Source organism: Gavialis gangeticus, unplaced genomic scaffold (genome assembly GCF_001723915.1).
Source record: "Gavialis gangeticus isolate Ggan-Ray unplaced genomic scaffold, GavGan_comp1, whole genome shotgun sequence".
Lineage (NCBI taxonomy): Eukaryota > Metazoa > Chordata > Crocodylia > Gavialidae > Gavialis > Gavialis gangeticus.
This window is the reverse complement of record NW_017728994.1, coordinates 38,195,136-38,209,716: the sequence shown is the minus strand read 5'-3', so window position 1 is coordinate 38,209,716 and position 14,581 is coordinate 38,195,136. Positions and strand designations below refer to the sequence as shown.

The 14,581-nt window shown below is 38.5% G+C and overlaps 1 protein-coding gene across 2 annotated transcripts in view; it reads right to left on the bottom strand.

Annotated features, from left to right (window-relative positions):
- Window positions 1–14,581, bottom strand: part of PCGF5 (polycomb group ring finger 5) — a 46,479-nt gene that overhangs the window by 13,297 nt on the left and 18,601 nt on the right. For both annotated transcript variants that reach the window (XM_019502595.1, XM_019502597.1), the window contains exons 2-4: window positions 8,285–8,381; window positions 1,155–1,210; window positions 990–1,049 (exon numbers count right to left, since the gene is read on the bottom strand). In XM_019502595.1, the coding sequence (XP_019358140.1) occupies window positions 990–1,049; window positions 1,155–1,210; window positions 8,285–8,381 (213 nt within the window). The remainder of the gene's footprint in view (window positions 1–989; window positions 1,050–1,154; window positions 1,211–8,284; window positions 8,382–14,581) is intronic.

Here is a 14,581-nt window from a genome sequence, read left to right as displayed (position 1 = left end):
TTTTAAAAATGGTTTACATGAGTTAAATATGCTGTGGTATCTAAATGATGAAGCTGAATTAAAGAACACAAAAACCCCTTGGATGGTCTGTATTACTTATCAGCTCAATAAAGAACTTTCAAAGTTCACAGCTCTACTACTGAAAGACAGTCATTCTGGAATCTATATAAAACAGTTGTTTAGCACTTGTGGAAAAACAGTTTTGCTATATGTCATAACTAATTCTTGACAACCTCCTACTAAACAGCTGGTCAAATTTGATAACAGAAAATAATCTGAACATAAAGACTCAAGTAGTTCTGTGTCACTGCATGGTGGATTATAACTAGGATCAAAGTAGAAAATATCAAGTAGTGTGAAAGATATTAAGAATTCAGAGTGGAAAATGGTATGAATGTTAAGCATGAAGGTACTTGGTAATTCAGTTGAAAATATTACTAAAATCATTATTGCTGTTCAACTGTTGAACAGACAAGTTGAACCACAGCTCTCATTCTGCAAAAGCTTAATTTTATGTACCTCTATAGAGCCACTAAATTCAATGCAACTATGCCAATGTAGAAATAAGCACAGGATTGGGGTCAGTCAGGAAAGCCATTCTCTAACACAGGTTTGGCCAACTGGTAGCCCATGAAGGGTCAAGCTGTGGTCCCCAAGCTTTTGCCTGGCTGCTGCTTTCCCCCAGTGCTCTGGCTGCAACAACAGCTAGTCTCCAGGCTCCACCTCTGTCCATGAGCTTTTACTGCTTGCCTTTGCCCCTGCTCCTACCTCTGTACAGCGCGCAGTGGGCAAGGGGAACCCGTGTGGTACCCCAGAGGGTGGTGCCGCCCAGGGTTCCTATGGCTCATGCTGGGATTGGCCTAAGGGTGTGCTGTCTTGCTGATGCAGCTTGCAGGGCACATTTGGTTATAGTTGGACACCCTGACTTAACAGATACAATACAGAATGTATTGGGGGGGGCAGGAGGGAGAAGGAAGGGCAGAAATCACCTTGTCCATTTTCTTGAGGTTTGTTTTTCCTCCAAAATTCGATCTCACGCTGTAGTTCCTCTAGTAAGCATCAAACAAAAGCAGTGTGATTTTTCAGCAATATAGAAATATCACTAGAAATTAATTTCTAATACAAAAAGGTATAATACTGAATCAGAAACTTACGTTCTCGAAGTCCAGGCACCAGTTTGAATATAATTTCTTCTAATGTGTTATCTAGCCTTTCATAGGAAAAAAAAATTATTTCAAATAAAGAAAAGAAAAGAACATATACAAACAAAAAAGATAGTTGAACATTAAAAGTAATTATATGACAATACTCTGGTAAGTAATACATCATTCACAATCCTATAGATTTTAGCGTGGAAAGGAAGAGTGGAAAGTATTCACATTTATCTCCCTTCAGCCATTCCTGGAACATACTTGTTTTAGACTAGGATATAGTAACAGCAGATATCAGAATTAAAAACAGAGAGGAAAAAAGGAGGAAAGAAAAGTGAAAAAATTAATCTGTATAAAATATTAATTGTAGTATTCAAATTTTTGCCACAAGCAAATCATCGTGTAAAGCAGTTTCCCTAATATTTGAAACAAAAATTAGAAAAATAATAAAATACGGTCAAACAAACCAATTTGAAGATGCTGACCTGTGTACTATATATAGCAAACTTTAAACAACCACTGACCATACTATTTCCCTGTAAATTTCCCATTAAGACTTTTTACCCCATGGGCTAAAAAAAAGCAACAGCATAAAGTATTATAATAAGCATTCTTAAAATTCCCATGACCACAGTAGCTAGGTACCATAAAATACACCAATAGTACTCTAGCTCAAAAGGAAAAAATTAACCCTAAGGAAAATTGTCAGAGGATTAATTTACAGTAGACACACAGACAAATGTTATGTTTAATTAAGTTATGGTTATGGCGCATAATAAAAGGAAGGCTGCTTAGAGATAAAGCTCCCTCAAATATATTTTCATTTTTGCATGTGTAAACAGACTACAATAACTGAACCGTGTACTGAAGTTGTTTGCTCAAATATCTATGAAAAAAGAGAAAATGCTTTTGCTATCACTTCCAGCAGTACAGCTAGCAATTTAGTATCTATCACAGTATTTTCATATAGCAACAAAAGCCATTTATCTAGAACAATCCCACCTACACTGATATGACAAACAGATAATCTGAATATTATAAAGTATATTTGTACTATGGGACTGGAAATTGTAGACTATTTAAAAAAATAATGTAACAGTTCCATAATACATTATTCTATTTTGATTAGAAGAGTAAATCCATGGGACCAACTAAATGGTAATATAAAGTGAGGTGCAGATAGATGTAAATGACAGTGTGGCATAGCTTGCACTGATATGCAAGCATTTACAGCCTGGATTTGGATATTCACTAAGCTAAATCCTTGGCTTCTTTTCTGGTTGCTTTGCTATATACACTCATTTGGAACTCGGCCAGGCCAGGATCAAACAGAATGGTGGCCTGGAGCCCTCACTCAGCTTCTCCTTAGCTACAGTAAGGTATACTCCACACAGCTGAGGGAAGCCACCAGGTGTCAAATCAATGCAGGTTAGGCTACTTTATCACTTAACAGTGATAGTTACACCCAACTACTTAATTTATATCATCTAGAGATATCTGTAACCTTGGCACCTCCTTTGACCAGATTTAAATTGTCAGCAGATTCTATTCCCAGTTTTTAGCATCTCCAGGTCAGATGCAGCCTCAGAGAAAAACTATATACTGCATTTCAGGTTAGGGACTTACACACACAGGCATTCAGGATATGTCTTCACTACAGCTTACCATATACTGTGTAGACACTCAGGCCAATGTTAAATGAGCTGGCTCAGATACCAGATGTGATTCTCACAATGCAACTGGATGTAATAAACCGATGCATTGCTGCTAACTTGGTTCTCCTAAGGGCAGTTCAGTTCCACACCAAGATATTAGACATTACCAACTCAAAATGTCAGGCTAGCAAAATAAGCTGTTTGAAATATCATACAAGATGGCATCTTCTAAGAACCCTTAATTTATAATTATTTTCTTTTTTAAAGTACACCTAATTTGGTACTATAAATTCATCAGAAAAAGAAAACTGAGGGACTCAACTTCAGTCTAAGATTGTGTGCGCAAACTTGCAGTAAAAAATTACTTACAAGTATCTCATAAAGTGCATAGCTGCTCACTACACCTCTTGCTCATGAGGGATGAAAAGTTAGACAGGAAGAAGACAGAAATGATTTACTGTTGGTGAATGGATAAAGCCTATTTCAATAGGGAATACTTCTTGCAACTAATATAAAAGAAAATCTGGAATTCTTATAACAAAATCTATTTCTAATTAAAAAGATCAAATTCTGTCATCAAAGCATCTTGGTCCGAAACCACTATTCAACCTTTTGTACTACGGTCCTGAATTATCATGTTATGTTATGAAGACAGCTTTGCCACAGCATTTTTCATATTCAGTGCCTCAATAGATTTCTTCTGGGTCTGATTCAATGAGAAGTAAAGAAATAGTAAGTCTCCAGAATCTCACATAAACCACTCTAAGTTGTAAAAGAAACTCAGAGAGTTGGAGGGAAAACAAAAGTCCCAGCAAGTTGAAACACCCTGTTTTGAAAGTTGTCCTCAGAAGCCTGTTAGCCCAGGCCAAATAACACCAAAGGTCCTTTTACTGCCTCAAGACTGAAGGCTCGGTTCAATTAGTAAGCACTGTTTCTCCTAAGGTACCAAGCTTAGTTGTGTTGGGAAAGGGTATCATCACTTGGGGTTTCCAAAGACTGACCACCACACTCAATTTTACTTGCACCTTCGTCTGAAAACAAATGAGCTCCTAATTCTTCAGAATGGCATACAAACCCAGAACACATTCCCCTTCCCCCATTTTAATACTCTGCCCTTACTTATAGATGTGAACTCCTTGCCTGGTGCTGTTTATCTTGGGGCTAAAGAAATTGTCAGTGCTGCTTAAACTGCAAGAAAACCATCATACTTTGTAAGTTTATGATGTTGGCATGAAAAGCTAGCTTCCTTGTCTATAATTATCTTTACTTTTCAAGTAAGTAAACAAAACAAATAGAGCCACTTGACATTTGTTATGTAAACGGCATTAATGTTAATCAGACTGACAGTCAAAAAATGCTAGAAAAAGTAACTACATTCTGACTTTTGCCTGTAGCAAACGACATGAACCCCCTCCCCCTCCCAGAAACCTATAGAAATTTTTTTTTCAGGTCATTTTTCAGGTATTATTTACAATATTACTGTCATAAGAAGGCTTTGAAAAGCAATGAAAATTTGTCTTTTGTAGCGTACCAAACATCCTAAAATGAAATTATTTTAGGAAACTCCAAGTCATCTTTTTTGTCATTTGGTACTTCCAGTAAAAGCTGAACCAAGACTATATAAAGTTAACTGTAGTTCTCCACCCCACCCTTGTCCAAAAGTTCTCTGAAATAGAACACAATATAAAATAAAACAAGGTAAATATCAGCTTTTTTTTTTATATCTCAGATTTCTATTTTACCCAAGCAAACAACCCTTCGTTATGAAATATTCTGTAATGTGACAAATTCAAGTATCATTAGTGTTCACTGGCATACACAGAACAAGCTGGCAGAAGAAAGTGATTCAGTATTCATGACGCACCCTACTGATTTCTGGCACATAACTTTGTATAGGTTGTGAATACAGGACAGGGCCCATAGTAATTCTAAGAATTCAACAGCTCCCATGTTATAGATGGACACAGGATTTCAATCAACTTTACAGGACTTAAAATCCCTGTATAATTAATATGTAGGACACCAATAACTCAGAAATATCTGTATTTCAAAGATCTTGTAAGATCAAATTTGTAACAATATAAAATCAATTAATAGAAATCAATATAAATCAATTCATACAAAAGTATAGCTGGAAAGGACCTTCACAAGGCATCTAGTCCAAACCTCTGCCTGATCATCCCTATCCAAACCAGCCTACACAAATCCATTGTCTAACTTATTAGTAGAACTACACTGTCAACTCTGACATCCACAAGGCACAGCACCCTAACCACCACAGGCAAAGCAGGGGGAAAACAGTGGCCAATGTCCTGATGCTGTGAGGGTTGTTAAAATGTGCTCAGAAGTTCCAAGGGAGAGGGCCATGTCTCCTGATACAGGAGGCAAAAATGCTCAGTCTGTACCAATCTGACCACAGGGTAAAATTCCTTTCTGAACCCAAATATGGTGATCAATCTGACCCGAGCAGAGAGGCAAGAACCTACAGTCAGGAACCTCTGGGCTTAAGTCCCAACAAGTGCAATGGCACACCTCAAATCCCAAATTTGACAGTAGTCACACCCAATGCTTCTGAGGGAGATGACTCCTCCACAGCTTGTATAGCAACAGGAGCGGGAAAATATCCCTCCCAACTCCACGTGGAAACCAGCAAAGCCCAGAAGCACAGAAAATACCTACAGTAGAACACAGATATAGCAATTCTTAAGATCATTCTTGATCAATGCTTGTCCATCCTCTTCTTGACCACTTCCAGTGATGGATATTCCACAACTTCTGAATAGATAATCTCACCGCCTTACTGTTCTAATAGTGAAGTTTTTCCTGATATTCAGTCTAAATTTATTTTGTTGCAATTTCAAGTCACTGGTCTGCATCCCACTGCAGCAGGAGTGAAAAAGTATTTTCTCTCTTATTTGTGACAATCCATCAGATATTTGAAGATGTCACGGTCTTGAATACATTACTACCAAGGGCTCTAACATTTCCTCTGCCATTTCCCTCAGTATCATCAAAACTTTTTTTGCTCATGGTGCATACATTATAGGCCTATTTGCTTTAAGTTAAAAATATATATGCAGTACTTACTGCCATATCACATGTAATTATTTCATTTTTAGGATATACGATGGGCTTTCAGAAAAGTCAGAATAAATTATGTACATTAAGCCATGCTGTTAACATCAGAAAAGGGATAACACTATTCACTCATTCTTCTTATTTTATAAGTTTAACCTTTTAAAATATTTTAGAATACATAAATAGTCTAATAAATGATTGGTTTTATCCAGTCTTTTAGCAGAATAAACCTAGTTACCATAAAAGAGATATCAGGAAGTTTCCAGAGAAAGTGTCTCTTTCTGCACTTCTGGCAAAGCTTTTCTCACCCTGGTTAGAGCCCATAATGATTTTACAAATGCAGACCGCTATGTAAATCAGAAAACGCGTCTTCTGCAGAAGTGAAACTGACATAAATTAATTGTGAACAGTATATACTATATATTGTCTTCTGGGTGGACAATCACAATGTAAAACAACTATAAAACATTCTTTCTTTATAGATAGATGGACAGATAGATAAAGAAAGCCTTCTACAAAAGGTATATTCCCCCACAAGACTGGAAAGATCGTTCTTAAGACATTGTCTAACAAAACTGGTTAGAGGAAATTAAACTGCATCTTCCTCATTTGCCTTTCTAGTAAGTAATTTAAGCATGTCATTCTCCCACAAACTGTTCTACACACTCAAACATCTTACCACAAAGCCAAGGAGATCTGTAGATACCACAAGGGAATTAACAAATAAACTCAACTCAGACAAGACCAATGCCTGATCATTTGTTCATATACTGACATCAAAAGGACATTTTTTTTCAATTTTGTTCATTACTCTACTGGTAGAATAGCTTACAAAATAACACCTCAGAAAACAATAACAGCATATAAAAAAAACCTCTTTTTTTTTTTTTTATCCGTATGCAAGGCAAAGGATAGAGGAAAAAAAGATTATAGTCCACCATGCTTCCTCAAAAGATGAACACTCATATCAAACTGTTTTTGTTCAGCATGGATCAGGCACCTATTATAGCTTGCCTTAGCTTAGATGATATAAATTCAATTACCAGTTTCATTACTGAAACAAATAAAGGAGATATCCCACATTCTCTCAATTAAGGGTTACAGTGGACTATCGTGTTTGGCATCTCAACCCACCTATAGGATTCTATACTTATCTTTTGGCTTCTTGCAATAGTAAATACTTTACAATGTGGAAAATCAGTTATAGACATAAATGTGAACATTTTCCAGAAGTAGCCTCCTCAGTCTCCAAGAGCTACAACCAGTGACTAACGAAGACTGTTCAGTGGAGATGTTGAGATAGATATTATAGATATGGAAATGTTTTATGCCTCCGACTTCAATTTATTTTCATCCCTTGCTAATTCACAAAATTCTATTAAAACAAATATTTCTCTTAAGACACTAGATTCTTCTGAGAGAATCTTCGTTTTTAAATAAAGGCAGTAATTACCTTATTTATAAAATAGAAATCAAGAAACATGTCACTAGGAATGGAGGAACTCATTTTTCCTGTAACTTGTGAAGATCCCATTTATGGGACATCATAATTTGCCAGGTTTGCTATTCCTATTTCATAAAATATTAACAGTGAAATCCTTCAGGATGAAGAGCACTGTGCGCGCCTTGTACTAAAAGGGGATTTCCAACTAGGTGAGGTCTAAGAACTTGAATGAATCAAAATTATATAGCTGATTAATCAAACTTTAATGGTGTTGTAGCCCAGTGGGACATATAAAGTTTAATGCCAGTTAATTTACTAACCTAGATCAAATAATCATCTGCATAGGTAAACATACTATATGCAATCCCTGTTGAACCAGTTAACTGGAAAAGGGAAACTCTTTGGAAATCTGCTCCAAGGTTGTAAGAAACAGAGATAACAGACTTAAAATACAGCCACAGAAATGGCAGTTTCTGAAATGCTTTTCAGGGAATACATCAAGTTTGTACCACTACTCTTTTCCTAGTTACAATATAAACTTATTTCTAACATGGATGATCAAAAGTCTTTCTCCTTTTAAATTATCCTAATCTATATAGCGGTCTGTTAAGATAACAAGTTTCACTTTTCTGCTCAAACTTCTGAAGACAGGAAAGAAATACAAAAGATGAAAGGGGGAGCTTTCTTGAAGGGTTAGGGTTAAGTTTTTAGCTAATTTGCTGATGCTGGTTGTATAGTACTGTTCTGCTGTACTTTAGCCATAGTTGGGTATTCAGTTCATTTTTATTTTATTTTTTTTAAAATTAAGGATATCAAGTACTTACACAAAAGAGTTTTTTTAGCATTTGTATATAGATACATAAAATGAAATTTCCTCAGAATAAAAACTGTATTGAGGAATTTTTAAAAAGCACCATTCCATATATTTAATCAAACTTTGTTTCATACCATCTTACCTTAACATTTCTAATGGATTGGTCTCGTGCACCTGATTGCCACATCTGGGGCAATCATTACTGTCTTCAAAGTGCTGAACAATACAAGTCTTACAAACTGTACAAAGCAAAAATAAACAGTGTTAGGCAAAATGCGAACAATGCAGCGCTTCTAGATCAAGAAAATATTATTGTTCACAAATGACTTACTCTAAAAAAAAAAACCAACCAGACAAAAACAAAACAAAACAAAACAGGCCAGTGTTAACTAGATAATGTAGCAAAAACTAGAGAGGTAACAGAAAATGTACTGTTTTGTACTGTCCTGTTCCCCAAAGTCATGACTAGCTCTGCTTAGTGATGATATTATTGTATTGAGTCAATCAAAACAGGTTAAGCAAGTTTTAGTTCTCATTTTAATTCTTGTTGTTGTTTGTTAATCCTCACAACATTACAGAATGCATAATCACACCACTTCGTTCTTAATCAAAGTCCGAGACAGAGTGTACTAAAAACTACAGCAGAGCAGGAGCCGACTGAAATTTTAAATCTGTTTTTGAAAATTCTAGAATTCTCAAAAATCCAACACTTATTAAAAATACACTACATCGGGGAGTAGCGGTGGCTGGTCCCAGAACAGCGGCTGCATGTGGTGCAGCAGTGCAAGGCTGGTGGATGCAGCTGCCGGGTACAAGTTTCCCCCTCCGTGTCCGGGGTGGTGGGGAGGGAAGGGTAGTGGCAGGCAGCTGCAAAGCAGCAGCCACACATGGTTTAAAAAATCTGAAATTTTCAAGTTTCCAGCAGGTGCTAGGTCCCAAAGATGCCAGATTTATGAGGTTATACTGTATCTTTGCTCTTTTAGAAAGTATTAGATAAAATTAAATATATAACAAGAGTCCCAAAGGTAGAAGCAAGTTATGTTTCTACTAAGATGCAAGGCCTTCAACATTAGTGATGTCAGGACTGATGAACATTAATAAATGAATCTTAATATCCAGAACAGATTCATTGATACTGCATTAAAAACCGAACAATGTCATTTAATCCTATAAACTGTTACTAAACCAAGCAAAGTATTGCAACATGGTTTCTTCCAAACACAATTAATTACAGACTTTACTGCCATTAATACTAAAAATGAAACAAAACTTGTTAATACCCGATAGGTTGGTTCTTACATATGTCATTTTTCACCTACACTGAAACAATTGCAAATACTTTAATAAATGGACATAAAAAGTGTTGGCAATTCTAGTACAGCTTCTGCTGATATAACTTAAAAGTTTGTCCATCAATTATTCAAAGAGCCAAGACCACTTCTAAAACAAATTGCTAAAAACTATGGACAGAGATTTCTGAGGAACTCCTAAAATCTTCACAAAAATAAAAAGTCAAACATTTAATAATTTGGGCAGCCAGTACAACAGGCCAACTGGATATTCAGGAAAGTTAAAGCAAATTAACTAAAGTTGTGAAGTTAGTGCACATACATTAACATGTATTAAACCTGTATGTGAACACTGTAACTGGGATTCAGTGCACTTTAACTTGTTTACATTAACTTGATAGCTTTAGCTCAGCAGCCAGAAACATTTCAGAGCTGTGGGTGGGAACCAGCTGGATAGGGTCCAAAATGGGTTGGCGCTCCAACCTAATTGCCACCATTGCTTCTTCTTGGTCCCTTGCTATATTGATAGAACATAGAAGTGTTATGAAATTAGAGATCCACATCTGTACACTAGCTGATGATCATATTTTCTTTCCAGATACATTTAGCAATTTAGTTCTGTTAGCAGCATTTTATAGAAATGTTGTATAGTCATGACAGTGACTGAAGTACAAGTGAGAGAACAAGGAGGTGCCAGCAGCCAATACCATTAACTAAGCTTGCATCTTCTGATAATGTAGTGCCACAGATCTTGGCAAGTTCTAACACTTTACTGATAGGTGTTACTATTCTATGTGGTAATGAAAAAAGATGCATATCTAATAATCTGTATTTTTTTACTGACTTTTCCTACTGGGATGTGTGAATTCTCAGCCATTTTTCTGAAAAGTTCTGGAAAGCTTTTATAATAATCAAATGATAACAATGAAGCCAGTTACTTTATCGGGAGAAGATTGAGATACAGCTGCTGAAGGAAGATTGGTTAGAGCATGTTGCTTTTCTTCTAAAGTAAACTGTTGGTAATGTTGAGGAGAATGCTGAGGCTGAAGATTTCTGAGGTCTATAAGATCCAATGGATGCACAGATCTCAATTCAGCACATCTGAAAGAACAGGGCATTTAATGTGATGATAATGCCATGGAATCCAGCACAACCATTAGCAGCATCTACATGAAAATTACATTGAAGGCTATATACGGGATGTTTTCTGTCTGTTCAGTCTTTCTGCCCGACAGCAATATCCGAGCTGAATTTCTGGTGAAAAGCAGGGTGTTAAGTGAATGATGATCTTTGTCTGTCAACTTTGAAGGCAGATGAAAATGATGAACAAGAATATTTTTTCACAAATGCAGAAGCTGCTCTGAGGAGCTCCTGTTTCTACATGAACATAGGTATGACAAAAGTAGTAAAGATGTTTTAAAAGCTGTCTTACCAGAAACTAAGGATGGACATAACATCTAACTGAAAAATGGCTTTTCTTAAGCAAATAGGACAACGACCACTGTAAATTTCATTGGGAATAATGCAGACCCTTGTGTTGAGTTTGGCATTCTTTTGCCTTGCATTACAGTAGCTTAAGTAGGCCTTTGGGTGTATTAAGCAAGGCCAAATGAGCATAATTTTTTCAGAAAAGACTAGCCAGTCTTAAGACATCAAATCTTAATTAAGGGTTCAGGTCAGTGTTTGTAACTCAACCAGCAGGATGACACAATTACATTTCCTTTCCGACCAAATATGTCAAAATTTTTTCATCAAGTCATGCTATAAGCCTTCGTTTCAGGAAAGGGATAAAAAAGGGGGCTCAGTGCTCTGAGATGAGTTCCTCTGTCATCCTTTGCCAATATTCCTGTCTGCAGGCATAACAAAGACCCAGCACCCCTTGGAAATTACTCTCTCAATTTGGGTAAGACTCCCTTACCTGGCTGGCCACAAGTTACAAAAAACGTAGAATTTTAAGACGCATAGATTCTAAGTTGTAAAAGCTTGCTTATTTCTGCTTGAATCATAAAAGTATATCCAGATGTATGCTGTGCTGTTCTTTATTTTCATAGATTTCATAGACATTCGGGCTGGAAGGGACCCCGGAGGATTAAGTCCAGCCCCCTGCCCCATGGGCAGGAAGTCAGCAGGGATCATAGAATACTAGCAAGATAAACATCCAAATGTGTCTTGAAGGCATTCAAAGTGGGTGCTTGAACTACCTTCAGCGGCAGTCTGTTCCAAACCTTGGGGGCGTGGACAGTAAAGAAGTTCTTCCTTATGTCCAGCCTGAATCAGTTGCAGTGAAGTTTGTGACTGTTAGATCTTGTCATCCCTTGGGGTGCTCTGGGGAACAGACGTTCCCCCAAATCCTGGTGAACAACCCCGACAAACTTGTAGGTGGCCACCAGATCGCCCGAGCCTGCGATTTTCCAGGCTGAAGAGTCCCATGGCTCTCAGCCTCTTACCATAAGGTCTGTTTTCCTGACCTCTGATCATACGTGTGGCTCCCCTCTACACTCTCTCAAGCTTCTCCACATCCTTTTTGAATTCTAGAGCCCAAAACTGGATGCAGTACTCCAGCTGTGGCCTCACCAAGGCCGAGTACAAGGGGAGAATGACATCCTGGGATTTGCTTGAGAAGCATCTATGGATGCAAGCCAACGTTTTGCTCGCTTTACTAGCTGCAGCATCACATTGAAGGTTCATGTTCATCTTGTGGTCAATCATGACCCCCAAGTCCCTTTCATATGTAGTGCTGACCCGTGTATCACTGCCGAGCCTATAAGCATGCTGCAGGTTTTTCCTCCCAAGGTGGAGAATCTTGAATTTTTTGGTGTTAAACACCACCAGGTTCTCATTGGCCAATCTCATGAGCCTGTCAAGATCTTGCTAAACGGGTACTTCGTGTCATTTTTTTCACCAGTCCCATGGGACACCCCTGGCCACTGTGGGTCAGGGATGCCCAGGTGAAGGAGATTCCTTACCCTCCATCAGTGCTCACCTTGTGAAGGAACACCTTGACAGGTTAGAGATCTTCAAGACAGCTGGCCCCGATGGTTTACACCCAAGGGTACTCAAGGAGCTGGCTAGCATCATAGCTCAGTCCCTGGCACGGATCTTTGAGAACTCTTGGTGCTCTGGTGCAGTGCCCGATGATTGGAAGAAAGCCAAAGTAGTGCCTATCTTGAAAAAAGGGAGGAAAGTAGATTCCACAAACTACAGGCCCATCAGCCTGACCTCTATCCTGGGGAAGGTCTTGGAAAAGATTATCAAAGAGGCCATCCTTAACAGACTAGCTGAAGGCAATATCCTGAGGGATACCCAGCATGGGCTTGTTGCGGGTAGGTCTTGCTTGACCTATCTCATTTCCTTTTACGACCAGGTGACCTATCACCTGGACAAGGGGGAAGAGATTGATGTCGTACATCTTGACTTTAAAAAAGCCTCTGATCTGGTATCCCATGATCACCTCTTGGCAAAACTGGCCAATTGTGACCTTGGGTCCACCACGATCCGCTGGCTGGGAAGTTGGCTCCGCGGTCAGACCCAGAGGGTGGTGGTTTATGGAAGTCAATCATCATGGTGCCCTGTGACCAGTGGGGTCCCACAAGGCTCTGTCCTTGGACCTATATTGTTCAACATCTTCATTAATGATGTGGACATTGGAGTCAGAAGTGGACTGGCCAAGTTTGCCAACACCACCAAACTTTGGAATAAAGCATCCACACCTGAGGACAGGAGGGCGATCCAGACTGACCTTGACAGGCTTAGGAAATGGGCGGACGAGAACCTGATGATGTTTAACACCGAAAAATGCAAGGTTCTTCACCTTGGGAAGAAAAACCTGCAGCATGCTTATAGGCTTGGCAGTGCTACGCTGGCTAGTACTACAGATGAGAGGGACTTGGGGGTCATGATTGACCACAAGATGAACATGAGCCTTCAATGTGATGTTGCGGCTAGTAAACTGAGCAAAACGCTGGCTCGCATCCATAAATACTTCTCAAGCAAATCCTAGGACGTCATTCTCCCATTGTACTCGGCCTTGGTGAGGCTGCAGCTGGAGTACTGCATCCAGTTTTGGGCTCCACAATTCAAAAAAGGATGTGGAGAAGCTTGAGAGAATCCAGAGAAGAGCCACGCACATGATCAGGAAAACAGACCTCACAACAACAGGCTGAGAGCCATGGGACTCTTCAGCCTGGAAAAGTGCAGTCTCAGGGGTGATCTGATGGCCACCTATAAGTTTATAAGGAGTGTCCACCAGGATGTGGTGGCATTTTTGTTCACCAGAGCGCCCCAAAGGATGACAAGGTTGAATGGTTATAAACTCCTGCAAGACTGTTTCAGACTGGACACAAGGAAGGATTTCTTTACTGTCCGAGCCCCCAAGGTCTGAAATAGCCTGCCATCGGAGGTAGTTCAAGCACCTACTTTGAATGCCTTCAAGAGAAATTTGTATGTTTATCTTGCTGGGATCCTACGACCCCAGCTGACTTCCTGCCCCTGGGGCAGAGGGCTGGATGCGATGATCTTCCAAGGTCCCTTCCAACCCTAACATGGATGAAATTTGTGAAAACTCCCTAAGTGGCCCTCAGGCCCATATAAATTGCTCATCCTTGTGCATATTCCCTGCAAAGCAGAAAAAACAAACAAACCCAAACAGTTTGATTAAAATTTCATGCAACTACCTTAAAACACTAGGGGAGCTTATACATTTGGAAAAAATACTGAACTGTAAATTATTATTGATATTATCTAGAACAACTTTTCCTTTTTTACCCAGAACTGTGCTGCCATCAGGAATTGTCTACAAGTAGCACCTGAAGTTCTTCCTCCAAATCTTTGAACTCACCACAATAGATATATAAACATATGTCAGTACTGCTACCCGTATCAACACCAAAGGAATAAAACATGACTGATAGTAAGTATATGTGCATATATATATGTAGACATATATATCATTTTAGCTTCTTTAAACTTAAACACAGGTGAAGGGAAAGAGGCTTCTAAAATGCTGATTAGTTTTCCCTGGAACAAGCGGCCAGCTTTTATTACATATACATTTTTCACACAATTTTCTATTTCTGCAAAAAGACATTTTCAACATACTGTGTGCTACAGGCCAAATTCTATAGGCATACTGATATATCAATCCATATCGT